This window comes from Moschus berezovskii, chromosome 6 (genome assembly GCF_049115385.1).
Source record: "Moschus berezovskii isolate FMDL1 chromosome 6, NW_MosBer_1.0, whole genome shotgun sequence".
Lineage (NCBI taxonomy): Eukaryota > Metazoa > Chordata > Mammalia > Artiodactyla > Moschidae > Moschus > Moschus berezovskii.
In genome coordinates this window covers 94,138,688-94,166,359 of record NC_142465.1, presented here as the reverse complement: position 1 = coordinate 94,166,359, position 27,672 = coordinate 94,138,688, and the positions used below count along the sequence as shown (strand labels likewise).

At 38.1% G+C, this 27,672-nt stretch overlaps 1 protein-coding gene across 5 annotated transcripts in view; it reads left to right on the top strand.

Annotated features, from left to right (window-relative positions):
- The window catches only part of PDE3A (phosphodiesterase 3A), a 376,433-nt gene that overhangs the window by 288,115 nt on the left and 60,646 nt on the right, over window positions 1–27,672 (top strand). For all 5 annotated transcript variants that reach the window (XR_016037666.1, XR_016037667.1, XR_016037668.1 and 2 more), the window contains exons 3-4: window positions 20,264–20,521; window positions 23,661–23,815. Coding sequence is in view for 2 of the 5 variants with exons in the window: in XM_055396504.2 (XP_055252479.2) it covers window positions 20,264–20,521; window positions 23,661–23,815 (413 nt within the window). In the remaining 3 variants the exon portion in view is untranslated. The remainder of the gene's footprint in view (window positions 1–20,263; window positions 20,522–23,660; window positions 23,816–27,672) is intronic.

The following is a 27,672-nucleotide window of genomic DNA, read 5'->3' as shown; positions in this document are numbered from 1 at the left end:
TTTTCATTACCACCTAAAAGGAAAATGAAGACAGAGATTTTTCTAGTAGCCACAGAAGTCTCCACCAAAGCCCATTTTTTTTCTCCTTCCAGAAGCAAATATTATAAGAGATCTGGCTTGAGTGGGAGACATAGGGAGAAGGAACAAATGACATTTTTCCTGATGGAGAAATATTAACAGTGCATGTCTTCCCTAAAACTTAGTTCTGGAAACAGTTTAATTTGATTTTCAGGAAAGATATGAAGGAAGGGAGTATACCAGGAATTCTTTGATGATGTTAATAAGTTCCCCTTGATAACGGGGATGTAAGTTGATAATTAATTGAAGGAAGAATTTGCAAAACAGCGGGTCGAAAATTGGCAAAGATAATTTCATATCATCAAAAGTAGGTGACCATATGTAGTAACAGTTACCCAAGATACTTAGCGTTGTCATCAGTCATATAGACCCAGACTTCCTACATTGGAATTCCACTTCTGCCACTTACTATCTGTGTAACTTTGACAAGTTTACTTAACCTTAGTTTCAAAATTTGAAAGTCATTCCCTTTGTAATGTAATTTCTAGAGTTGGGAGTTGCCTTCAGGAAAATCAAGAAGTGATATTACTAGGTTTTAGTAGTTTACACAAGTGTTTTCTGTATGCAAAGTCATTCACAGATAAGCTCACCCCATCCCTTAAAACTAGGTGTCAGGAAGCAGGCCCTCAAGTCCTCTAACAGACAAGGGGGCTTCAAGTTCTCTACATCTTATTGGAGTGTGGGAAGCTGGGGAAGCCTGAAATCCATGTTTCCAAGATGAGACTTGGCTATTGGACCTATGAGAGTTTCAAGGGCTGAAGATTTTGAGGGAAATGCCTGGAAAAAAAGAGGTTTTCATATCTGAGTGATGACTGGCTTCCCAGGTGACATTAGTGGTAAAGCACCCCCCTGCCAATGCAGGAGACATAAGAGACTCAGGTTCGATCCCTGGGTTGGGAAGATCCCCTGGAAAAGGAAATGGCAACCGACTCCAGTATTCTTACCCAGAGAATCCCATGGACAGAGGAGCCTGGCAGCCTACAGTCCATAGGGTCACAAAGAGTCAGACACAACTGAAGCAACTTAGCATGCAGGCACAATCATCTTCTAAGTGCTTTATCCATCCATGTTATCTTTATATCCTTCCCTCTCACACTTGTCTTCTCTGGAGAATTGCTCTTTATTATTATTTTTTTAAAATCCTGCTTGGGGGAGAGATACAGGTGAGAATGGTGATAGAGTTCAGAGCAGCCATTTTCGGTTTGTACAGAAGGGAACCTCATGACAGAAGTTATGAGACCATTTTAACTTTGAGAAACAGTTTCTTTCATTCTCCTAATAACCAGAGGCAGTGGTAATATATCCACAGGGTTCCTCCAGTTTCCTGTTTTATCCTCTGATCCCTTTCATTTCCTTGAACACCTTCCACTAGACTGCAATTGCTTGAGAGCAGCAGTTCAAACCCATTCATCTCTGGACCCTGAGGGTGTGGACAGTCCCAGGTACCCAGTAGATGTTCAAGTTAAAATACATTAATTAAGTGAGGCAGAAATGACTGTATCTCAGTGCCTCCATATTCCTCTTTTTGAATCACACCATTGAAAAAATATTTTGTCTCTAAAAATATTGCTGTCTGATTGAAAAAGGGTGCATTCTCAATGAAAAATTTAAAATGCTATCACGTTTATTATTAAGTGGTTTTATAAATTTTTGTGAGCTAACCTAGGATTAAGCGATACCATGTATAGTAGTATTTCTCTAGAAAAATGCATTCTAAGTTCTCAAAAAATTGATTTAAGAGTGTTTTGACATTTGATCTATTTATAAGTCTGGAAGCTTTATTACTTAGTTGATGGTTTCTTTTATTATATAAACTGAAATGTATTGAGTTTTGAAATACATTTATAAAGGATTTTATGCTGTATTAAAATAATTTGAGGCTCTTAAGAGTAACCACTCATCATCTTGGAAGTTTAACGTTGTGGAGGGCTACTACCATGGTATATCCAAAGAAAACCTTTTAGTTTTAGACAATTGGTCAGACCCAGTATGGACTTATGGGCTTCTCAGGTGGCTCAGTGGTAAAGAATCTGCCTGCAGGAGACACAGGGTTTGACCCCTGGGTCAGAAAGATCCCCTGGAGGAGGAAATGGCAACCCACTCTATGATTCTTGCCTAGGAAATCCCATGGACAGAGAAGCCTGTCAGGCTATAGTCCATGGAATCGCAAAAAGTCAGACACGGTTTAGTGAATAAACAACAAGTATGGACTTATACATTCACAAGTGAACTATCCACATTTTATTTTGTGAAGGCAGAAACTCTTGGAGAAATATCTGAAAGAAGGAACAGAGAGAATATTGCAGACAGAGTAAAGACTACTACAGGGAAAGATACAGTGCAGTTTTTCATGTCCCAACATCCAGTTAGTTTACAAGTACAATTGATTCTTCTTAATTTTACTCTTACTCTTCCTTCCTAGTCATTCATGATGCAGATATCCTGGTTTCAAATATTGATTATCGTGGCAACCTTGGTCTAACCTATCTCCATCTATGCCAAACCTTCACCTTCCTCAAACCCTGTGTCCTTTTAGATTACATCATCTTCCTTCTCAGGCATCACTCATCACTCAATTGCCAACAAATAGAATTAGAAAACTTGTCTTTCACTCATGGGCATCTAAAATCTGGCCCCATAGTTCCTTTTCACCCTTATTTTCTACTAATAAAAAGCAGAAAGCCTGCCTGAGAGATTAGTCTACTCATGGAATCCTGTATCCATCTTTCTCATGCACACACTTACCCACATTCTGAATCATGCTTTTCTGCTCTTGCCTACTCTGCACCTGTTCCTCCACCTCTCCAGGATCTCCAGTCCAATTGTCCAGTCTTTTTTCTTTCCCATATGGGAGACCCTTCCTGTTCTCAGTTCATTGCCTTTTCATGTAAATCTTCATGCTGTGCAACACTGGAAAGTATGTAGAAAACATATTGGAATTCATGTCTCCAAACTGAGCTAGACCTTCAGGATCGCTGGAGAATCTAGCCAGCTCTCCTCATTCCTCTTTCAAACATTCCTCATTCTCTTTTGCATCTCTAACCTCAATGTTGTGTGATTCACTTTCTCAACCAGGGACTCAGGACTAATTTACAGAGTAAATAAAAGCCAAAGAGTAAGGGCTCTAAAGTCTCAGCTGCAAATCTAACATTCTTCCTTCTCACTGTCACCTTGAGAAAGATGCCTGGTTGTAAAAGGTTAATCCCCTCAACCTTTGCTTTCTTCTTTTATCCCTTGATCTATTTATCACCTGCATTGTCTTTACTGTGTTTTAAACCCCTCACACTAGTGGGGACCCCCCCCTTCAACATTTTTGTCTGCTCAGTTGCTCTCCAGCTCCTTGGAGCCCATTTTCCCTCTAGATGTGGACAGATCTCTATCTTATACAACTAGTTTTCACAAAAGAATTGTCTGTGTTGTTCCCATTTTCACATCTTCCCTTCCTTGCTCAGTTGATTGCAGTGTGACTCACAACATCAGCACTTCACTGAGACTGTTCTCTTTAATGTCAGGAGTGACATTCCAGACACTAAAATAGTGGATAGTTTTCCAGACTGTATTAATCTCTCAAATTCACTGCTCTCTGCTGACCATTCCACTCTATTGACAAAATCATTCCCTTGGCCCATTGGACCTTACACTCTTGGTTTTTTGTTGTCCCTTCTCATTTTTCTTTGTGAGTTTCTCTCCCCCTTTAAAAGTTGCTATTATCGTTCTGCCCTCTGTCCAGTTCTCTCTTCTCCTTATATATTCCCATGGCAGCATTAGGGAGATGACCATGTCCATGTTGTCGATACCCAAATGCATGTTTTCAGTTCAGGGGTCCCTCCTGATGTGCAACTGTAATGATCCTGTAAATATCACATATTTCCTAACAATTGAGTATCTAAACACCCACACCAAAGCTTCTGCCTTCTCCAATAACTTAGGGAAAGAGTCTTAGCTGCCCGTCTCATGATCATGCTCAGTTGCTCAGTCATGTCTGACTCTTTGAGACCCCATTCACTGTAGCCGCCAAGCTCCTCTATCCGTGGGATTTTTTTCCAGGCAAGAATACTGGAGTAGGTTATCATTTCCTCCTCCAGGGGAATTTCCCAACCCAGGGATCAAATCTGAGTCTTCTGTGTCTCCTGCATTGCAGGCGGGTTCTTTATCTCTGAGCCATCAGGGAAGATCCAACTGCCCATCTGCCCAAGCCTAAAGCCCCAAAGTTAGCCTGACTCCTTCCTTCACACACACCAATAAATCACTGCCCTGCAGGGGTTTCCCATGGCCTTTAGTAGCTCATGAAAGCTCTTGAATTTGGCTCATCTTCCTGACTTGATATGTTCCCTCAAACTTCTCCAGACACACCCTTCATTCTTTAAAAAAAAAAAAAAAGAATTAGGTATAGTCAACACAAGACATTATACTAGTTTCAGATGTATAGCATAATTATTCAATATTTGTGTGTATTACTAAACAAGTACCACAGTCAATCAGTTAACATCTGTCACCATGTGTAGTAAAACATTTTTTTTTCCTTGCAATGGAAGGAAAAAGATCTACTGTCTTGCGTGCTAAGTCGCTTCAATTGTATCTGACTGTTTACCACACTTTGGACTATAGCTGGCCAGACTTCTCTGTCTATGGGATTCTCCAGGCAAGAATACAGGAGTGGGTTGCCATTTCCTCCAGGAGATCTTCCTCACCCAGAAATTGAACCTGCTTCTCTTACACTTCCAGCATTAGCAGGCAGGTTCTTTACTACTGCTGCTGCTGCTGCTAAGTCGCTTCAGTCATGTCCGACTCTGTGCGACCCCATAGATGGCAGCCCACCAGGCTCCCCCGTCCCTGGGATTCTCCAAGCAAGAACACTGGAGTGGGGCCACCCAAATATACAATTCAGTATTATTAGCTATAGTCAGCAAGCTATTCACAGATTCACCCTTTTCAACCTGAACTGAACTTTGTCCCCCTAAAGGCCATACTTTCTCTACCTCCATTCATTTTAAGATTTTTCTCTTTTCCAGAAAATATTCATCCTTATATCTCAATCCTATGCTTAATTACTCCTTTCATATATGTAACAGATTATAGAAAGATGTAAAGTTGCTCTCTTTTATCAGTACTTACTTCTCTTTAGCAGTTTTACTACTTTCTGTATAGTAGTTGTTCCAGAATCAGTTTGTTGACTATAATTTTTATTCATAAATTCAATATTAGCCTAATAATTCTCTGATTTTTTTATCTGATATTGTGCTAAATTTTTTTATCTGTTTTTATCTGATAATGTGCTAAAAAGTAGCATGTTTTATGATGGCTTCTAGAAATTCCAGTTACTTGTTTTAAGAAAATACCTTGGGCAATGTAATTTGTTTTTTTACATTTCTTTAAAGTAGAGAACCAGAGAGGAAATTTACTTATTTTTAGATGTTTAGAGAATGCTGCTTATGACTTTACTCATTTCTAGTATCACTGAATGCCTGAAAAGTACCAGATACTAAAGGAGACTCTGGGTTAAATTGGTGAGCAAAAATTAGCATTTCCATTGTCCTCCTCAAACTTCCAGCCTAAAATCCAAAAATGAGGGGATGTATGTATACATAGAGCTGATTCACTTTGCTGCACAGCAGAAACTAACACAGCAGTATAAAGCAATTATACTCCAGTTTTTCAAAAAAGAGGAAGACAAGCTTTCATCAAGTGATCACAACCGAAAGCTGAATGGAAAACTGTCTGTCACAAATGCAGTAAGAGAAGTTCTCTGAATATATGTGAGAACTGGTCAGAAATGGAAGGTTTTTCAAAAGTTACCGCTCCAAGGGTTTTTCAGCTGTTTGATTTTGGTTTTGGTACTTCCAGTGGATGAAGTACAGGATGCCCCCAAAGGCATTCATATGGCAACCAACGTGGATGCTACCGCAGCATGCTTTGAAAATCTCCTGAATCAGCTGCATTTGTGTGTGCGTTACGTGTGTGTTTGTTGCTCAGTTGTGTCTGACTCTTTGTGATCCCATGGACTGTAGCCTGCCAGGCTCCTCTGTCCATGGGATTTCCCAGGCAAGAAGACTGGAGTGGGTAGCCATTGCCTTCTCCAGAGGATCTTCCCAATCCAGGGATTGAATCTAAGACTCCCGCATTGCAGGCAGATTCTTTACCATCTGAGCCACAGTGGTGGAAACAATTCAGTAGCATCGAGTAAATGCCCATTGCACCAAGGTGGGCAAGAATCTGAAGACAACACAATGGGAATAAAGCAACTGCTAATTCATGCCTGTGACTCTTTGCAACCCATGCAGGCATACAAAACCCTGTGCTATAATGTGTGCCTTGATGATTGTGTTTTTTGACTATTTTAACCGCAGTAGAAAACTACACATAAAAAAAAAATTACATCAAATTGTGTATGAAAATGGCTTATGTTTACCATGAGTAACTTATAAAAATGGAGAAAGATGACAGAGATGAAATGTTTGTAATTGAGACAAATTCTTAAGGATATAAATCTAGTTCCACATTAACAATGATCCTGAGAAGTATAACACAATTTAGGGTATTTTATTTACTTTCTACCAATAGTGTTATGTAGGGATTTTGTGTTTTGGTTTTGTTTTTTGCTTTTTTTTCTGTGAAAAAAGAAACGAAACTCTTCCGGTTACTTAGAGAGCAGCACCCATTCAAAAAGATGTTCAGACAACTGGAGTTCTTTTTAAAAGGCAGAAGACTGCCATCTGTTGTTCACTGAAATTACTTCTAGGCTAAGCAAACAGAAACCTTCACGTTAAAGTTTAATAGCAATTCTTAAAATTCAACAAACAAAAGACCATCAACATTTATACTTATGTCGGGGTTCATACTTATGTCAGAAACTGACTTTTTTCTATAATATTTACAAGCTCATAATCAATTGAAGAATCCAGTTTCTTTCCCTAACAGAAATAATCATGGTTTTTATTTACATAGCAACTTATACTTAACCAAGCCTTCCCAGTTCATCTGCATGAGCAGTCATGGGAATGGTCCATTACCTGAATTCCTCCTAGATTTGACAGCTACCTCATCTTTCACAATCAGAAGAAACAGAGAGAACCAGCCTGCAAATCAATGACAGCTAATGTTATCTTCTTAGAGATAACAGGTTCTTACTCGAGTAAGCGATGTCGTAACTATGTTTTATTTCCTAAATAATAAAACAGTTTTCTGTGATCATTGTTATTTTTGAGGATATTGGGTGAATTTTCTAGTGCCTTGAAGATCTTAGAAAACATAAACGGAAGGACTGTTTTAACAGCTTTGGGCTTATTTGCAGACATATTGTAGGGAAATATATAAGAACATAAGGCCGTGTACATGTACATCCTATTTGGTAACACGGAATGTTCTCTGAACATCAAAGGAGAAGGAAGTTAAGAATTCTGGCAACTGCTAGATTTTTCTGCGTCTCACATCTCAAATGAGCCTAACCAAGCAAGATGTTTTTAGAAAGCAGTTTGATGAAGGGCCCTATATGTTTTCCTCCTACTGTACGTATATATTATCTTAAGGAGAAAATCCAAAGGTCAACTCGTATTCCCTGCCAGAAAATTAAAATAAGCAAACATCTGCTTCCTTAGGATGACATTTAGCCAAGGTTCAGCCTACAATGAGTTACTGCAAACTGTTCACATGATTTCATTTTTAAAAAATTTCCCAACCAACTTCAAGTCTAAAATTATAAATGGGTCCTATGAAAGTATAAACACATATGCAATTTTGCTGGCTCTGAGGTCAGAAACAGTAATACACCAAAGATCATTTATCGAACCCAGCTCATCTCCTAAGTGAATTTAGGACACTAAAGACTAAGAGACTGCTTCCTGGTATCAAAGAGAAAGATTTGAAGGGTGAGGGGTGGCAAACTGCTTTAGAGAAATAGAATGAGACAACTCCCCAAAGCCCAACAGGCATCTTTTTCCCAGCATTAGGACCAAGGCTGGGTAAGAAAAGTCCCAGTGACTCCTTTATTTGTCATGCCTTATACTGTTTATTCTATTCCTCCCTTATCCCAACTCCCTTTTCACCCTGAGAATGTTCTTCCCATGCTGTGTTTGCCTCCCAGGGTGCCTCCCAAGATGACTAAATAGAAAGGAGAAAAAAACTTCCAACAATGGAGCTGAGATGCCTGCTTTCAGAATTCCTTTCTCATAGTGCTTTATAAATCATACCAGGGCAGTCAACCATACTAAATGAAACCAGGACTTCTGTACAATCACTTTCTAAGAGCCTAAAATTCAGCTCCAAAATACTTGGAGTCTATGGGAGTAGGGAGTACAATCTTTATGACTACATTTACCTAAAATAAAAAGGGAAACTATTTAAGATTTTGCTTTTGTTGTTTGAGTTTCTTTACATTGGTAGACAAATGATAATCTGTATGTTGCCTCCATTTATAAAGAAACTACAGACCCAGTATATGTAGAAGAAAAACACACGCATATAGTATGCAACCTTTTGCACAGTCTTTGTCAAGGCAAAAATAATTATGATACAGTGCTATATAATATTTTTCAAACATGTCCTGGGGACCAGGCAATCTCAGTTCAGTTCAGTCACTCAGTTTTGTCTGACTCTTTGAAACGCTATGGATTGCAGCAGGCTAGGCCTCCCTGTCCATGACCAACTCCCAGAGTTTACTCAAACTCATGTCCATTGAGTCAGTGATGCCATCCAACAGTCTTATCCTCTGTCATCCCTTTTTCCTCCCACCTTCAATCCTTCACAGCATCAGGGTCTTTTTCAATGAGTCAGTTCTTCGTATCAGGTGGCCAAAGTATTGGCATTTCAGCTTTGGCATCAGTCCTTTCAATGAATATTCAGGACTGAGTTCCCATAGGATGGACTGGTTGGATCTCCTTGTGGTCCAAGGGACTCTCAAGAGTCTTCTCCAACACCACAGTTCAAAAGCATCAATTCTTTGGCTCTCAGCTTTCTTTATGGTCCAATTCTCACATCCATACCTGCCTACTGGAAAAACCATAACTTTGACTAGATGGACCTTTGTAGGCAGAGTAATGTCTCTGCTTTTTAATATGCTGTCTAGGTTAGTCATAGTTTTTCTTTCAAGGAGCAAGTGTCTTTTAATTTCATGGCTGCAGTTACCATCTGCATTGATTTTTGGAGCCCAAGAAAATAAAGTCCGTCACTGTTTCCGTTGTTTCCCGATCTATTTGCTATGAAGTGATGGGAATCGATGCCATGATCTTCGTTTAGTGAATGTTGAGTTTTAAGCCAGCTTTTCACTCTCCTCTTTCAGTTTCATCAAGAGGCTCTTCAGTTCCTCTTTGCTTTCTGCCATAAGGGAGGTGTCATCTGCATATCTGAGGTTATTGATATTTCTCCCGGCGGTCTTGATTCCAGCTTGTGCTTCATCCAGCCCAACATTTCACATGATGTACTCTGCATACAGGTTAAATAAACAAGGTGACAATATACAGACTTGATATACTCCTTTCCCAATTTGGAACCAGTCTGTCGTTCCAGGTCTCTTTCTAACTGTTGCTTCTTGACCTGCGTACAGATTTCTCAGGAGGCAGATAAGGTGGTCTCATACTCCCATCTCCTGAAATTTTCCAGTCTGTTGTGATCCACACAGTCAAAGGCTTTGGCATAGTCATTAAAGCAAAAGTACATATTTTTCTGAAACTCTCTTGCTTTTTCAATGATCTAATGGATGTTGGCAATTTTATCTCTGGTTCCTCTGCCTTTTCTAAATCCAGCTTGAACGTCTATAAGTTCTCGGTTCATGTACTGTTAAAGCCTGGCTTGAAGAATTTTGAGCATTATTTTGCTAGAGTGTGAGATGAGTGCAATTGTGAGGTGGGTTGGGCATTCTTTGGCATTGCCTTTCTTTGGAATTGGAATGAAAATTGACCTTTTCCAGTCCTATGGCCACTGCTGAGTTTTTCAAATTTGCTGGCATATTGAGTGCAGCACTTTCATAGCATCATCTTTTAGAAACTGAAATAGATCAGCTGGAATTCCATCACCTCCAGTAGCTTTGTTCGTGTGATGCTTCCTAAGGCCCACTTGACTTCACACTCCAGGATGTCTGGCTCTAGGTGAGTGATCACACCATCATGATTATCTGGGTCATGAAGATCTTTTTTGTATAGTTCTGTGTATTCTTACCACCTCTTCTTAATATCTTCTGCTTCTGTTAGGTCCATACCATTTCTGACCTTTATTGTGCCCGTGTTTGCATGAAATGTTCCCTTGGTATCTCTAATTTTCTTGAAGAAATCTCTAGTCTTTCCCATTCAATTGTTTCCTCTATTTCCTTGCATTGATCACTGAGGAAGGCTTTCTTATCTCTCATTGCTATTCTTTGAAACTCTGCATTCACATGGGTATATCTTTCCTTTTCTCCTTTGTGTTTAGCTTCTCTTCTTTTCTCACCTATTTGTAAGGCCTCCTTAGACAACCATTTTCCCTTTTTGCACTTCTTGGGGATGGTCTTGATCACTGCCTCCTGTACAGTGTCACAAACCTCCATTCATAGTTCTTCAGGCACTCTGTCTATCCAATCTAATACCTTGAGTCTAGTTGTCCTTCTACTGAGGTCTTTATTGAATCATCAATAATACTATACAGTGGATATTATTTTTACCCTATTTCTAGAAACGAGAATACAAGAGCTAAGGAGATGAGTGACTTGCCCCAAATCACACCAGATTGAAATTTAAACACAAGCTATCTGATTCTAATTCTAGATCCTGTGTTCTTAAAGGCACCGTGTGTGTGTGTGTGTGTGTGTGTGTGTGTGTGTGTTTGTGTGTGTGTGCGCGCGCGCGCGCTCAGTCGTGTCCAGCTGTTTGCAACCCTAAGGACTGACTGTAGCCCACTGGGCTCCTCTGTCCATGGGATTTTCCAGGTAAGAATACTGAAGTGGACTTCTATTTCCTCTCCACAAAGGCCCCACATACTAACCAGATAAAATAAAAATTTGATATTAATAAATGAATAAAACTTCCTTTTATATCCCACTGTTTTATCTTTGTTCCAACTTCTTACATGTAACACCTTCTGAATTATATACATGATGAAAATATACATTTGTAACTTTTTGTATATCATGTGCTAATTCATAGACCAAACTTCACTTTCTTTCCCTTGTTCCAGGAATAGAGATGAATAACTTTGACCTGACCATTACATTGTGTCTCATTTCAAGTGAAAGAAGCTGTTGGGTTCGAAATAGTATCCGTTCCGTTCCGTTCAGTCGCTCAGTCGTGTCCGACTCTTTGCGACCCCGTGGACTGTAGCCTACCAGGCTTCTCTGTCCATGGGATTTTCCAGGCAAGAATACTGGAGTGGGTTACCATTTCCTTCTCCAGGGGATCTTCCCGACCCAGGGATCGAACCTGGGTCTCCCGCATTGGAGGCAGACGCTTTAACCTCTGAGCCACCAGGGAGTGCCCTCTTAATTAGTAATTCGTCTGTTAATTTTAAAAGTTTTTAAAGCAGAGAATCATAAACATATTTTATGTATCTCTAGTAATATATTTTTAACTCTACATGTGACTATGGGGATGTCACACATTTTTTATGAAAAACCAAGACTGTTTCTCTTTGTGTATGTTTTTACTATATTGATTAGAGTCCCAATTTATCTTACGTGCAGCACACCCATACGACTACCAGGTTCAGGTTTTTTATTTTTTGCTTTTTTGTTTTTAACAATAGGATTGTTAAAAACAAAAGGACTTAGGCACTTAGATGCATTCTGAGTTGAGAATTTTTCAGGCACATTATCATTTTCTTCTTGAATCTTTGTAGTTGTTTCACCCGTACTTAACAGAAATTGATGTCAGGGCTTTGTCTTTATGAATCTGTTTATGCAGTCTTTAAAATTATTCAATTTAATTTTTAAAGAAACTATTCCATTATTTATTCAAATATCTCTGGTTTATAGATATTTTATTAGCATGTATAAGTTGCAGTGTCAGTTACAACTGGTCTGAACAGATTTAGGACCAAAACAAAACTGACCCTTGGCAAAGTGCAACTCAAATATTGGGAGTGGAAGTTCAAGTATCGTCTATTCCCCATAATTTGTTCCTGTTTAGTCAGTAAGTCATATCTGACACTTTTGTAACCCAATGGACTGTAGCCTACCGGCCTCCTCTGTTTGTGGGATTTCCCAAGCAAGAATGGTGGAGGGAGTTGCCATTTCCTTCTCCAGGGGATCTTCCCAACCCAGGGATCGAACCCAAGTCTCCTGCATTGGCAGGTGAATTCTTCACTGCTGAGCCACCTGGGAAACCCATTCCCCATAAGTATTCACTGTACTTTAGACGTTTCACTATAAGAAGGAAATGGCATCAGTCACTCAATTATAAGTTAGAAGTAAAGCTTGAATAGGATTAGCAATCAGTGAAATAAATTTTCAAAGTCTACATAATACTTAAAAAAAATTATGTCTGTATAGCACAGTCACTATCCTGTGATAAACCATCATGGAAAAAAATATGAAAAAGAATACACACACACACACACACACACACACATATCAAAATCACTTTGCTATATAGCAGAAATTAATGCAATGTTCTAAATCAACCATACTTCAATAAAGTAAATTTTAAAAATAAATAAAAATAATTTAAAATCCTTAATGATCCAAGAAATAAGTTTTAAAATTATTTGATTCTTTCTTCTCTGATATATGTGTATATGTTTATTAAATAAATAAATGCTTTCGACTTATACAATCAGAGGGGCTTCCCTGGTGGCTCAGACAGTAAAGAATCTGGGAGGGATCTTAGAAAGACCCAGGCTAGTTCTCTGATTTTTCAGGGGGAGACCCTGATTGCTCCAAAGGACAGTATCTCCTAGAAGAAAAGCCATGGTTGGTTTTGGAAACCATCACAAAATGTAAAATATTGAATAAAACGAAAAAATGGTATAATTTGAGGAATACAGCAACTTGACTTGGTTATCTAGATAATTACCTCTATTCTATTGCTTTTACATTTGTAAGCTATCTTAGAGTTTCATGTAGAATTATGAAGAGTGACTTTTGTGCTGCTTCCAGTTAGTTTCCTCCAGTTAGAATAAATTAATGCCCAAAGCAAGTGACACATCAAATGATTCACTGAGTCAGAAGACTAGAGAATTATTACATCTTCTGCCTTTGAGCAGGGATGTATTTAGCCTATTGCATTGTTATCAATTTAAATTTGTTTCAAAATATATAGGGAGAAGAGTTATAGCTTGACTATACTGATGTCATCCCAAAAAATTTTTGTCAAGAATTGGATGCGTTGTCTTTACCCTCTACATCAAATAATCTCTTTCATCATTTTGAATCACTAATTGATGTTGACATCAATTTTCTCAAACCCTTTCTGATTTTACCGTTGGGCACCTTCACTTTCTTGAAGTGAAATAATGCTTGTTTACTTTGTTTTTATTTCAGTTCAGTTCAGTTCAGTTCAGTCGCTCAGTCATGTCCGACTCTCCACGACCCCATGAATCACAGCACGCCAGGCCTCCCTGTCCATCACCCACTCCCGGAGTTCACTCAAACTCATGTCCATCGAGTCGGTGATGCCATCCAGCCATCTCATTCTCTGTCGTCCCCTTCTCCTCCTGCCCCCAATCCTTCCCAGCATTTACCTTGTTCCTAATATTTATCTTTTAAGACTTCTGAATGATTTTTTCCTTGAAGAATTCTCCATTTCTGTGACTTTTCACAGGTGCCTTTTATAATTTTGCTTTATACTATGTTTATTACTTAGTTATTAATAAGCATTTACTACCAGTTAAAATTAAATTTTGAATAATGTAATTATAATTAAATTTAAAATTCTTTAACAAAAAGAAATTCTCCATTACTGAATAACATGTTGATAGAAACCCAAACATAGGACCTCAGTAAATAATCTGTCATGTTAATTAAATATACATATTTTTACATTCTGTTAGTCATTTGATCAAATAGATTTTTTTGTAAAATTTTTTTATAATTTGCAGCTTATGGTAGTTTAGAAATTTAGATGCCCGACTATTTTTTTGGGCTCCAAAATCACTGCAGATGCTGATTGCAGCCATGAAATTAAAAGACGCTTGCTCCTTGGAAGGAAAGTTATGACCAGCCTTGATAGTATATTAAAAAGCAGAGACATTACTTTGCCAACCAAGGTCCGTCTAGTCAAGGCTATGGTTTTTCCCGTGGTCATGTATGGATGTGAGAGTTGGACTGTGAAGAAAGCTGATCGCCGAAGAATCGATGCTTTTGAACTGTGGTGTTGGAGAAGACTCTTGAGAGTCCCTTATACTGCAAGGAGATACAACCAGTCCATTCTAGAGGAGATCAATCCTGGATGTTCATTGGAGGGACTGATGCTAAAGCTGAAACTGCAATACTTTGGCCACCTCATGCGACGAGTTGACTCACTGGAAAAGACTCTGATGCTGGGAAAGGTTGGGGGTGGGAGGAGAAGGGGACGACCGAGAATGAGATGGCTGGATGGCATCACCGACTCTGTGGACATGAGTTTGGGTGTACTCCGGGAGTTGGTGATGGACAGGGAGGCCTGGCGTGCTGTGATTCATGGGGTCGCGGAGAGTCGGACACGACTGAGCGACTGAACTGAACTGAACTGAACTGAACTGAACCTAGAGTATAAGTTTTTTCCTGACCGCTACACACATTCAAACCTTTCCCCTTTATCATACCAATAGTGTAATTTCAAACTTTTACCGTGGAAGTAGTGACCATAAAAGCAAATTTTCTGTAATTGAATTGGTTGATGCATGCCTAGCCTAGGAGTTACATTTAGTGTTATTTCTAAGTGTATTTGTTGTTGTTTCCTTAACTTATCTCTAACTCCTGCTTTTCTGGGCCTTTGGTTTGTAATGAGTAAAGTAACTTGGAAGCAAATTAGATTGTTACCATAGCAACCAACATTGGGTAGACTTTCTGGAGATGGTGAAATAGACTGGAAAGAGATGAAGGGGTAAAGGAAGATGTTGAAAGAACCGGGTGCTTTGAAAAGTGGTGGATTTACCAAAAGAACTGGTTATTTTTGGTTTGATTTATAAAACTGCACTTTACTCCACTGTTTATCAGACTGAAAATCCAGATTTTCTATTTAAAGATGGCAATCCAACTTTGGTTGTCATTTAAATAGGGCCCAGAAAATTATACTTGCATTTTCTTAAATGTTAAATATAAATGTTTCCATTATAAGGATAGCATGCAAAGTAAAATGTTTTTTTATTGCTTGGTCACTCTTTTTAAGAAAAGATTCGTTTGATCATGCGCACCATAAAAAGACTCAACTGTGGTTTTATGCTCAGTAGGGTTATTTATTGCACTCAAAGATGATTTCAGGCTGTTAGCTTAAGACTTTCCTTTAAAGTACCTTTAATATAAACTTAACCTTTAGTGTTTATTATCACTATCTAAGATTTCACCAGTTAAATGAAAATTTTACTGAGCATTATTTGATATACTTAGAAATTGAATTATTTTATTTTGAAAATTAAATAGGTGTGGAAATAGCCGCTGTGTGAGTCACTGCGTGACGTTTCATATTTTGTATTTTTGTTTTAAAAAAACGCTACCAATCAGCCAAAGCCCTGCTACTCTGAAATTTCTTTAAAATGACTCCCTGAATGTGCCTGGGTCTGTATAGTTTGCCTTCTATTTATTGAAATAGCAGCCCATGTATCTTTCTGTGTTTCAGCAAGTCATGTGTGGTTAGTCTTGGCGAGTTTGTGACAAACGAATGTGATGGTTGGGTTTAGATTTCATGCCTCATTGAAACCTCTTGCTATTTGAGCCAAAAACTGATGATAACTTCTTATGTGTGATAAAGTTTTAACTGTTGTATAATTTTAAAATCATAAAACTAAAAGAAAAGTCCTGAGTTTATAACAGTAGGGAAACTTTTTCAATAGTAAAAGTGTCTGGTTTCTTAGCCAGTTCCACTCTGAATAATTTGCTTTTTATTAGCCTGAATATTGCTTTTGTTTTCACTTGAAGACCTTTGCTTTCACGAAAGCAACAGTATTGTAGCATTGAATTACATAATGTACTTGTTTTCTAAATTCTTATGTAATACTGACATTTGCTTGTAAGGATGAGTTTTTAGTTCTGTTTTTATTTTAAAGTTACTTTTCAATTTTTTATTTGTTTTTTTCTGAGTATAAGGAATTCATCCGTTACTTTTTAAAAAGTGTTTTAAAAAGACATAAAATTAGAGAATTATAAGATAGACTTGTTTTCTCACCAATAATTTATTTTAAAATGTATTCATAATTTTCAGTGAATATATTCTGATTTTTCTTCAGATTTGTAAGTTTTATGCATTGAGACCATTTTTAGGAAATGTGTTCAATTATTAGCCATTAGAATATAAACTGTTAATGTTATTGTCAAAATATCTTAAAATTTTATGTCCTGAATACAAAGTTTGATTTAAACTTTCAATATTCTAGGGTAACAGTACAGTGATTAAGTAGTAGATTAAGTTTATTAGAACAACATGGAACGAAATGTGTATTACTGTTTAAAAAGATCATACCAGATGAGTTTTTCAGAAGCATAATAAATAGAGATGAATTTGAGAATATATTTCTGAAAGGGAATGTTAAACTAATTCCGTGGCATTTCTCACAAACATTTTTGAAGTTAACAATGTAAGTAAATATGTGAAATAAGCATAATCATATATCCTAAAACTATTAATGTTACACTAAAATTTTCATGTCAGTTCATGGAAGATATGTAAACCTACAGAGAGAGAAAAATATGGCACAATGATTAAATAAAGCATTAAATAATTACAGATATATTTAGTAACGTACAATGAAAACGTTTGGTATTTACTTCATCCTGCTAGCTCAGCTCTTGGGCTGTGGAAATAGAGTATGTGTTTGCAGCCTGATGTTTTCATGCTCCAGCTATCTGATTGTGAGTTATTTTTGACTCAGTTATTTGGCACGTGATTTTTTACTAATAAAAATAAAAAAATAATAGTACTTACCTTGTAGACTTGTGCTGAAAAAATGTCAGCTGTCACCATTATTGTCCACCAGTATTGCTATCACTACTCTTATTATTCTAGTATGAAAAGATATGATTTCTATATGATAGCTTTACAGAATAATTTATCCTTGCTATTGCTATAAGACTAAATACGTTCATAGAGGCTGGGTATTTTCATAATTATCATATTTTTCTGATTACAAAAAAATGCATGTTCACTTTTTCTGTGACATACATTTTTCCCCACAGAACAATATTTTATAAATATTTTTCCAAATAAACATTTAGAGATCTACCCAAATATTTTAAAACAAGTACATGATCTGTTTATATTACAACATTTAACACTATCTCTGTTGATATGCATTTATGGCCACACTTTGATTGTTATCAGAGCATTGCAGTGCCCTTTGTGATCTTGTCTTTATATTTTTGTATAAATGTAGTTTTTCTTTACATGTCTACATTGTCTTGCTAGATTATAGAATATGTACATTTAAACTATAAATTGATAGGTTCAGCCTGTCAATTCTTGCCAAAAATATTGTATTGTTTTTACTTACAGCTCATTTCCTCAACCCATTACTGATAATTGGTGCTAGTAATCTTTTATTTTTTATTAAATAAGTAAACTTTACTTTCATTGCATTAACTTGTATCTTAAACATTCATGAAGCAAGTAGCTTTTTTTGTATTTGATGGTTAACTTCTATTTGAATTGTATATTCATTCCCTTTCTCCCAGTCTATCTTTTATTGATTTATATATATATATATAGTCCCTCTCTATACCTTGTGGGATCTTAGTTCCCCTACCAGGGATTGAACCTAGGTCCTCAGCAGTGAAACCAACAGGGAATTCTATATTGATTTTTATTTTTTTAGAGGCCTTTTATTCACACGTTTTATCTTCTCTGGGTAACGGATATTCTTTCATGGACTGTTTGTTTTTTACCTTTGCTTATAGTATATTTCTTATAAGAAGTTTATGTGTTGCATCAGATCTGTTAGATGTTTTCTTGACAGTTTATGCCATTTATATTACTTTTAGCCATCTTCCTAATCCCAAGATGATAAAACAGTCCCCATATTTCCTTTTGATAATCTGATAATTTTATACATTTAAATTTTTCGTATCTCTGGAGTTCATTTTTAAGTCCGTTTTCAGAATGATTAAACTTTATTTTCTCCCAACTATGTAGCCTAACTTCTAAAACCTCTTACTGAAAAACTCCAGAATTATTGCTACTATTATTTATATCATTATCATTATTGGACACTGATAACCAGCACAATAGTAAGTGCCTTGTATATAATCTACCTTTTAAGTCCTCGTTTAACTTGATTTTTCATTTTTGGCTGCATTGAGTCTTCGTTGCCGCACCTGGAATCTTCGCTGCAGCAAGCAGAATCTTTCTGTGTGGTTTGCGGGCTTCTCTCTAGTTTAGAATAGTTGCGAGACCTAGGTTCCGTTGCTCGGCGGCTTGTGATATCCTAGTTACCCAGCCAGGGATCAAACCCACATCCTCTGCATTAGAAGGAGGACTCTCAGTCACTGAACCACCAGGGAAGTCCCTGCCCTTTAATTCTTATCACTGAAATAACCTTCTGAGATTGGTACTATACTCTATCCATTTTACAGATGGAGAAGTCACAGTGCAGAGAGCTCACTAATGTGCCAGAGATCATACCATAGAAAATGGTAGGGTCAGGAGTCAGAATTTGGAGCAAATAGCCTAGTTCCAAAACCTGCACACCCGTCGCTGTTACTCAATTTAAAGTTATGTGGCTTCTTCGTGGGCTTTGCTGGTGGCTCGGCTGGTAAAGAATCTGCCTGCAGTGAAGGATACCTGGGGTGGGAAGATACCCTGGAGAATGGAACAGCGACCCACGCCAGTATTCTGGCCTCCTTGTACCTCATCCTGTGGCACCATTCAAGTATTAACAGCCGTCTGTATGCCATCCTTCAGCTTCATCTACTTTCTTAACCTTGACCCTGCCTATGCTCTCCCTTGCTCCCACATCTTCCTGTCTACATTACTGCCTGACCAGCAGGTTGTAAGAACACCCCTGTACTCTGTGTTTTATGTTCTTCATTCCTTTAGCAGGTATAGAGTAATAACTCTGAATCTGAGAGGAAGTTTGGCAGAATATGACAGATGTGCCACATAATTCTAGAACAGAAATTTCTATTATTCCTGACATCAAGAGGGACAGTTTGTGAATCTGAACAGCACAATGAGGTGCTTTTTGTGTTACTCTCTAATATTAATTGAATAATTACCACACACCAGGCTCAAATATCATATGAGAATATTACTAAAATTAAAATTTTATAGTATATTGATGTTACTTTTCAGAATGAAACTTTTTATGACGGAATAGTATGCCATTATATATATATATATATATATATATAAAATACACATAAATATATTATACCTAATATGTACATAAATACATATGTGTGTCTGTCTGTGTGTGTCTGAGCTTTCCTGGTGGCTAGACAGTAAAGAATCTTCCTACAATGTGGGAGACCAGGTTTCAACCTCTGGGTCATGGGGAAGATCCCCTGGAGAAGGGAATGGCTACCTACCCCAGTATACTTGCCTGGAGAATTCCATGGGCATAGAGGCCTGACATATATTTATATATGCACGTGTGTGTGTGTGTGTGTGTGTGTGTCTTTCTATATAAAATTCATAAGATTATATGAAAAACCCAAACTGTTTGGCCAACTATATATATTATATATATATATATGTATGTATGTATATCACATTTTTATGTATCATATCACATTTTATGTATCATATCACATTTTTTCAGTTCATCTATTGATGGATACTTACTATATGAAGTACATTAAAATGTTGAGATCTTCATGAGGAGTGATTGATATGAATTTTTTTTTGTTTCCTGAAGCTTTTTATTAAAAAAAAAATAATGTTTATCTTTTTGTCTCTTCAAAGTCTACAGGGTCTAGCAGTAAAAAATAGCAAAAAGATATGGCAAATTTGGGCAAAATTTGATGCAGAAATGTGATTTGAATGTTACTTTGTTATCACCCTCGTGTCACTTTGGCCCACTTTTTTGAAAAAGCCCAGTTTCCCTGCCTGTGCCTCCAGCCTCAGGCCTTTCTCACCCAACCTCCTGTTTGGTGTCTCAGTCTTCAGGAACCAGCATCACTGTGGATATTGCCGTGATGGGCGAGGCTCACGGCCTCATCACTGACCTCCTGGCAGACCCTTCTCTGCCTGCCAACGTGTGCACGTCACTGAGGGCAGTGAGCAACCTCCTCAGCACGCAACTCACCATCCAGGCCATTCACAAGCCCAGGGTGAACCCCATCGTGTCCTTCAGTGAAAACTACACCTGCTCTGATTCTGAAGAAAGCTCTGAAAAAGACAAGCTGGCTATTCCCAAGGTAGGCGTTAATGACATGCTTCTGAAAGGGTGAAACTGTTTTTCCTAGGCCTTTTTCTTATCACTCCAGACCCACCCAGAGTTTCATAGCAGTGAGCCTCACCACCCGCACCCCCACAAGAAGTCTTACCTGATGGTAAAGAATCTGCCTGCAGTGTGGGAGACCTGGGTTCAGTCCCTGGGTCAGGAAGTTCTCCTGGAGAAGGGAATGGTAACCCACTCCAGTATTCTTGCCTGGAAAATTCCATGGACAGAGAAACCTGGTGGGCTAAGTACATGGGGTCGTGAAGAGCCAGGCATAACTTAGCAACTAATGTTTTCACTTTCTTTCCCCTAAGAAGTGTTTGTCAATCATGGTGACCAAAGTAATAGAAAAGTGAACATGAAGACTTCCATCCTTATACCTGATAGCTTTCTGTAAACAAAAAAATTTACCTTTTTACATTAACTTTTTTAATTCAGGTGTTCAGGTTTTTTCTTCTCTACATTTCAGGCCTTAGTCTGTGGGATGAAAATAATAGCAGTGGGAAATAAAAGCAGGCGAAACCCCCTGCTCCCACTTTTGTGGATTCTGTTAAAAATTCACTGCCTTCTAAAATGTGAGATTCCTTTCCTCTTTGATTTTTAGTATGGTAGCCTTCACGGTACCCTCATGTATTTCCCAAACCCAACAAGTTTTTAACTTAGAAGAATTTATTTGATTTTTGATTATTTAGAGTAGAAGATGGTCTTAGTGATGTGTGTATTTTCTTCTTTTTACATATAAGATATGAGAGTTTTACAAAAGTGTGCTGTAGGGTTCTGCCTCCAGTTTAGACCTCGGTGTTAGTTGAAAACAAGTCATGTTAAGGACCAGAGAAACAAAAAAAGGAAAAGAACCAGAATTTCAGTGGTCTCAGATATATCCAGCACAGTTCTTTATTTGGTAAATAAGTAGCTGTGCCCTGGAGCTGATGGTCAGTCAGTAACATCTGTGTTCTTGCCATTGTGGGTCCTGGACTCAGGACTGTGTCCTTCAGATAACTTTGTCAATTAGGTGTTTTTAAGTTTCCTTTGAACATCTGCTTCTCTGAGAAAGATAGGGCTAAACATGATATGAAAATAAACGGATGGAGAAAGAGAAACTGATTCCCTTGGGTCTCAAAATAGACACAGAGTCAGTGACAGATTTACAGACAAGAATCCTGATGTTTACATTGCTTGACATTTTCTCTTCCTGTTGAATTCCCTCCTAGGGTATATATCTTTAAGAGATTTTGGAAACTATTCAATATCAGAGTTATTCTTGAATCCCAAGGTGCCACATACTTAATTCTCAAAGCTTTTACTGCCTTCAGGAAGAGCAGACTCTGTTAAACTCTGCTTGCACAATGGTTCTTCTAGGAGTCACCAACCACAAATAAAATAATGAGCTCCTACCTCATCACTGTTGCTGTAGTCGTATTAGATTACCTTCCCTTTCATTTTTAAGGTTAAGACTCTCTTTGGAGGGTCATTGTTCATCCTGGTGAACTCAGAATCATGTCTGAGTGCTGAGGGTGTCACAAATCCCACTTAGGCTATGGTAGGAGAAGAAATGACAAACGGGAATCGCAGGTCGACTAGCAGAGTCTTCTGTTAAGAGGCGTTCATCCTCACAGTGCACCAGACTTGGAGGGGAACCCCCAGTTCCGGGAACTCAGGTTCTTGGAGGACTTCTACCCTCCCTCCCAAAGACCTGGTTATGGACTACACTTGAGTTGGTCAAGGAGGGAGCCTAGTCAGCAGAGTACTTTGCCTTTGGGACCAGTGAAAAAGTGGAGGGCAGGCTGGGGAAGCTTGGGCGCATTCTCCCCTCTGGTAGGGGCTGGGGAGAATGGTGGTTTGCATGGTGAACCACGCCCACTTCCTCTTTGCTCTCCTTCACTTTCTTGCTGCACCTTTCCCAGTCTCTTCACACCCACTCCTGGTCTGTCCCAGTCACCTCTTCTGAATCAGATTTATTGGTTGTATGTAGAAATTATACTTTCCTTTCAAAAACAAGGATGTTCGTCCTAATGACATTACCCAAATGCCTGTCTGTCTTAAGTCATATTAACCACAAGAGAGGTGGTACATCTTGTGAGTCATACGCTTACCCTTAGGTCCTGTCATTTCTAAATCAAGGATTAAATCAATTAAATCAGTAAGCACTTTGGAATAACAACAGTTGTGCTGCTGCTGCTGCTGCTAAGTCACTTCAGTCGTGTCCGACTCTGTGTGACCCCATAGACGGCAGCCCATCAGGCTCCCCCGTCCCTGGGATTCTCCAGGCAAGAACACTGGAGTGGGTTGCCATTTCCTTCTCCAATGTGTGAAAGTGAAAAGGGAAAGTGAAGTCGCTCAGTCATGTCTGACTCGTAGCGACCCCATGGACTGCAACCCACCAGGCTCCTCCATCCATGGGATTTTCCAGGCAAGAGTACTGGAGTGGCTTGCCATTGCCTTCTCCGAACAATTGTGCTAGTTAATAGAAATGCAGCTCATAATAAGTTATATATTAATATCTATAGGTATGTAAGCCCTGCTGGATGAATATGACAATAAAATTTTCCCAAAAGTAAATGACTCTAATTTCCCATAATCCAATTTTTATATACATTGAAATGAAGGTCCCAAAATGTCATTTTTATAATATTAATTGATTTTGGCCAGAGTTCCGTATTGAATTTCTGAGTGCCCAAATTTTAGAGATATGATATTCAACCAATATAGTTTAATATATTCATTGCTAATTAAAAACTCATTTTCTTTCATTATATTACATATAAGTTGCTGCTGCTGCTGCTGCTGCTGCTGCTGTGTCACTTCAGTCGTGTCCGACTCTGTGTGACCCCATAGACAGAAGCCCACCAGGGTCCCCCGTCCCTGGGATTCTCCAGGCAAGAACACTGAAGTGGGTTGCCATTTCCTTCTCCAATGTGTGAAAGTGAAAAGTGAAAGTGAAGTCGCTCAGTCGTGTCTGACCCTTAGCAACCCCACGGACTGCAGCCTACCGGGCTCCTCCATCCATGGGATTTTCTAGGCAAGAGTACTGGAGTGGCTTGCCATTGCCTTCTCCGACATATAAGTTAGTGATAGGAAATATGCTTGGTAATAAAATCAGTGTTTCTTCTTCCCAGCGCCTGAGGAGGAGTTTGCCCCCTGGTTTGCTGAGACGAGTTTCATCAACTTGGACCACCACCACTTCTGCCACAGGTCTGCCCACTTTGGAGCCTGCCCCTGTCCGGAGGGACCGTAGTGCCAGCATCAAGCTGCATGAAGCACCTTCATCCAGGTTAGGTGATGTTCCTCTTGGGTTCATGTTTCTAGGAGAAGTTCCTTATCAAAAATTAATTATAAATTACAGGGGATTACAAAACAGAAATAGACTCATAGAGTTAGAAAATAAACTTACGGTTTCCAGGGGGGAGGGAAGGATGGAAGGAAGGGACAGTTAGGGAGTTTCAGATGGACAGGTACACACTGCTGTATTTAAGATAGATAACTCGCAAGGTCCTACTACATGCACAGGAAACTGCTCAGTGTTATGTGGCAGCCTGGATGGGAAGGGAGCATGGAGAAGAATGGATACGAGTATATGCATGGCTGTGCACCTTAACTATCACAATATTGTTAATTGGCTATACCACAGTACAAAATGAAAAGTTAAAAAATATATATATATATATAAAGTAAAATATAGAAGCATCCAAAATGATTGTTTACTTAATTATGGAAAATGATCATTAATAAAGATTTATAATATATAGCAAAAAAATTACAGGGAAAGGGAGGCCCAACAAATTATAGTTGGTTTGAGGCCAGCTTTGAAAATGTAAAAGGTATTTGGTTTAAATACAGAGCAGTATAGGGATTGATATCAGATAGTTATGCTTAAATCGTGCTATATGACCTTAAGTATAAATGGGGACAGAGACTTGAAGTGATGTCTGCTACTGTAAATTTGGATGGGTAGAGTTGAACCCAGAATAAAGGCAGACTAGATTTTACCTGGACTGACATCTGTGTTGGATTTTTACATCAAAGGTATCCAACCTAACATTTGCAAAAGATTGTTAGATTTCCCCCAGTTCACCAGACCAGCTCTCCTGGCATTATTTGAAGGGCAAAAAATCAGATCAAAGGTAGATCATTCTAAGAGCAACTAAATATGTTCAAACAGTTTTTAACTTAAACTTTATTTAGACAGTGAACAGATTGGTGGTTGTCAGAGGCAGAGGTCAAGGGTAGCCAAAATGAGTGAAGGGGATCAAAACTTGCAGTTATAAAATAAGTAAGTTGTGGGAATGTACAGCATGGTGACTATAGTTAATGATACTGTATTGCATATTTGAAAGTTGCTAAGAGAATAGATGTTAAACGTCTTCATCAAAAGAAAACAAAAGTACAAATATGTGTGTTGAGACCCCATGGACTGTCCAGGACATTCTGCAGGCCAGAATACTTGAGCAGGTAGCTGTTCCCTTCTCCAGGAGATCTTCCCAACCCAGTACTCCCGCATTGCAGGTGGATTCTTTACCATCTAAGCCACCAGATGGATATTAACTAGACTTATTGGGCTTCCCAGATAGCTCAGCTGGTAAAGAACTCATCTGTAACACAGAGACCCCAGTTCAATTCCTGAGTTGGGAAGTTCCCCTGGAGAAAGGATAGGCTACCCACTCCAGTATTCTTGGGCTTCCCTGGTGGCTCAGATGGTGAAGAATCCACCTGCAATGTAGAAAACCTGGGATTGATCCCTGGGTTGGGAAGACCCCTAGAGGAGGAAATAGCATTCCTCAACATTCTTGCCTGGAGAATCCCCATGAACAGAGGAGCCTGATGAGTTACAGTCCATGGGGTCACCAAGAGTCAAATGCAACTAAGCACACAGCACATTGTGGTGATCACTTCACAGCATATACAAATATCAAATCATTATGTTATGTGCCTAAAACAAATATAATGTTATATTTTCATTGTACCTCAATAAAAATAAATAGAATACAATTTACTTAGAATATTAATTCTAATTTTACAAAGTGGTTGAAAAATCAGAATTACCAAAGCTAAGAAAAAGATAATACTAAGATCTAGAAAGAGTTTTGAAGAAGACATCATCATGAGAGAAATTCTTTCAGAGAAAGCTACTGCATTTGTCCTTTTCTATTTGGCATAGAAATAGCATACTTTATGTGAGTAATAATCATGAGAACATTTACCATATATGATTTCAGGTTTTTGAAACATATACATCAGTTTTATTAATGATCTAATGACAGAAAAATTATCACATCTTTATTAAACTACATGATGACAATATTAGAAGTGATTTTCTTTTGACCTTAGCTTTGAATATAAAGCCCCATTATGAAGTTGGCAGAGAAATGGAAACGTTTCAAATCCTAAGAATTTTTAATGACTGTTAACTTTTCTTGCTTTCTTACTTAAAAGCATATTGGTTTCTTTCATGTTAAATATTAATAAACTTATTGAATCAGAAACAAATATGAATGATTCCTTCTTTCACATGAATTCAGATAATTCCACTCTGTCTTATCACCTGGATGTTTGTGAAACTTCGAAAGGGCTGTTAATCTGTTAATCTGTTTCATGAACATTTCCTGAAGTTCAAAATTATAGGTCACTAATAGTAATTTCCCATGAAAATGTTGACTGTTGCTGACTTTTACAGCAGCAAATACTGATAAGTGGTAGGAAATTATAGTTATGTATTTGTTGCTTAAAAACATGAATTTTCTGTTCTTGGTATTTATCTTTAGAGAGGTTGTCTATTTTACCAGCGCACCTTGCCAAGATTCCTGTCATAGTATAGTTAATGCTCCTGTATTTACTATCCATAGAATGATTCTACCAAAAATCCATTCAAGCTTTCTTAAATGTCTCCTTTCTTTTTGTTATTATTTGTTACTTCTCATCAAATTTCATTTCTCCTACTCCTCTCTTCTCTTAGTTAAATGAGGTTAGAGGCTGATATTGAAATCAACATGAGGAAGAGGCTTTCAAAAACTTTTATGAGCTTAACTCCTAAGGATTTTGTCATTCTGTTTTATGAAATAAATGCTCCTTCTCAACTAATTTCAAAATAGAAAAGGAATGGCATACAATCCCACTCATTCCCTTTGTCCTAAAAGTACTCATTGCTGTCCTGCCTAGGTATGCTTTTTTCTACTAACTTCTGTTCTGTTCTGTTCAGTCGCTCAGTCGTGTCTACTAACTTACTCTTCCTTAATTTCACTATCCTATTAAAAGTCCTGATATAACGTCTGAGAGTGATACAACTTTTTCACCATTATAAAAATATATTAATAAAATTCATTCTGAAGAGAATTTAGCCCTTTAAGGGAAAACCATATGTTAGTAAGCAGCAATGGTACCACCATTAAACACAGCTAGTTTGGGTTGACTCATCCTTTGTTGTGGGTGAAAATAGTGAACATCTCCAGCCCTACTAATAAACCAAAGATAAAACCTTCTTCAGTTAGAAGACCTGTTGCTAAAACTGACTGATTTCAAAACTGACTTGAGTTTTAATCTTTGAAACTTCTTCCCTGTCAGTCCTTCCTTTCCATGTCTGTCTTTTTATTGAGGCTCTTTGAGGACTGCAGTGATCAAAAAAAGAACAAGAGTAGGAAGTGAAAAGTAGAAACAGTCCTCAACTTATGTTCCTATAGGTCCATAGCTGGATGATTTACTCCTGGGTGGTTTTAAATCCAGCTGAGTCAAAAGACACTGGACCAAGAGTCAGAAGGATCTTGACCCCACCACTCAGAGATGTGTAGCCAGAGCCTTGGTACCCACCAGAAGGAATTCTTCAGGAAAGGGGGAATGATGACACAAGTGGAGTAAAATTAAGTGGAAGAATACCAATAGGTGCTTTATTTAAAAAAAAAAAAAAGTAAGCTTGAGAGAAATTTTAAGTCTGAAATGAATCATACCCTAAGCCTTCCACATTGGCCATGGAAATGACAGCAGGCTGTAAACCCTGTAAAATAAACTGTTAGAACCTGGTAAGACTTTCAGGACCTAGGATGAAGTTTTTATGAGTAGAACGAAGGTGATAAAATCCACTTTTGTAGAGGAGGGTTGAGGTCTTCCACAACAAACACATAGATAGTTTTTGCATGCTGT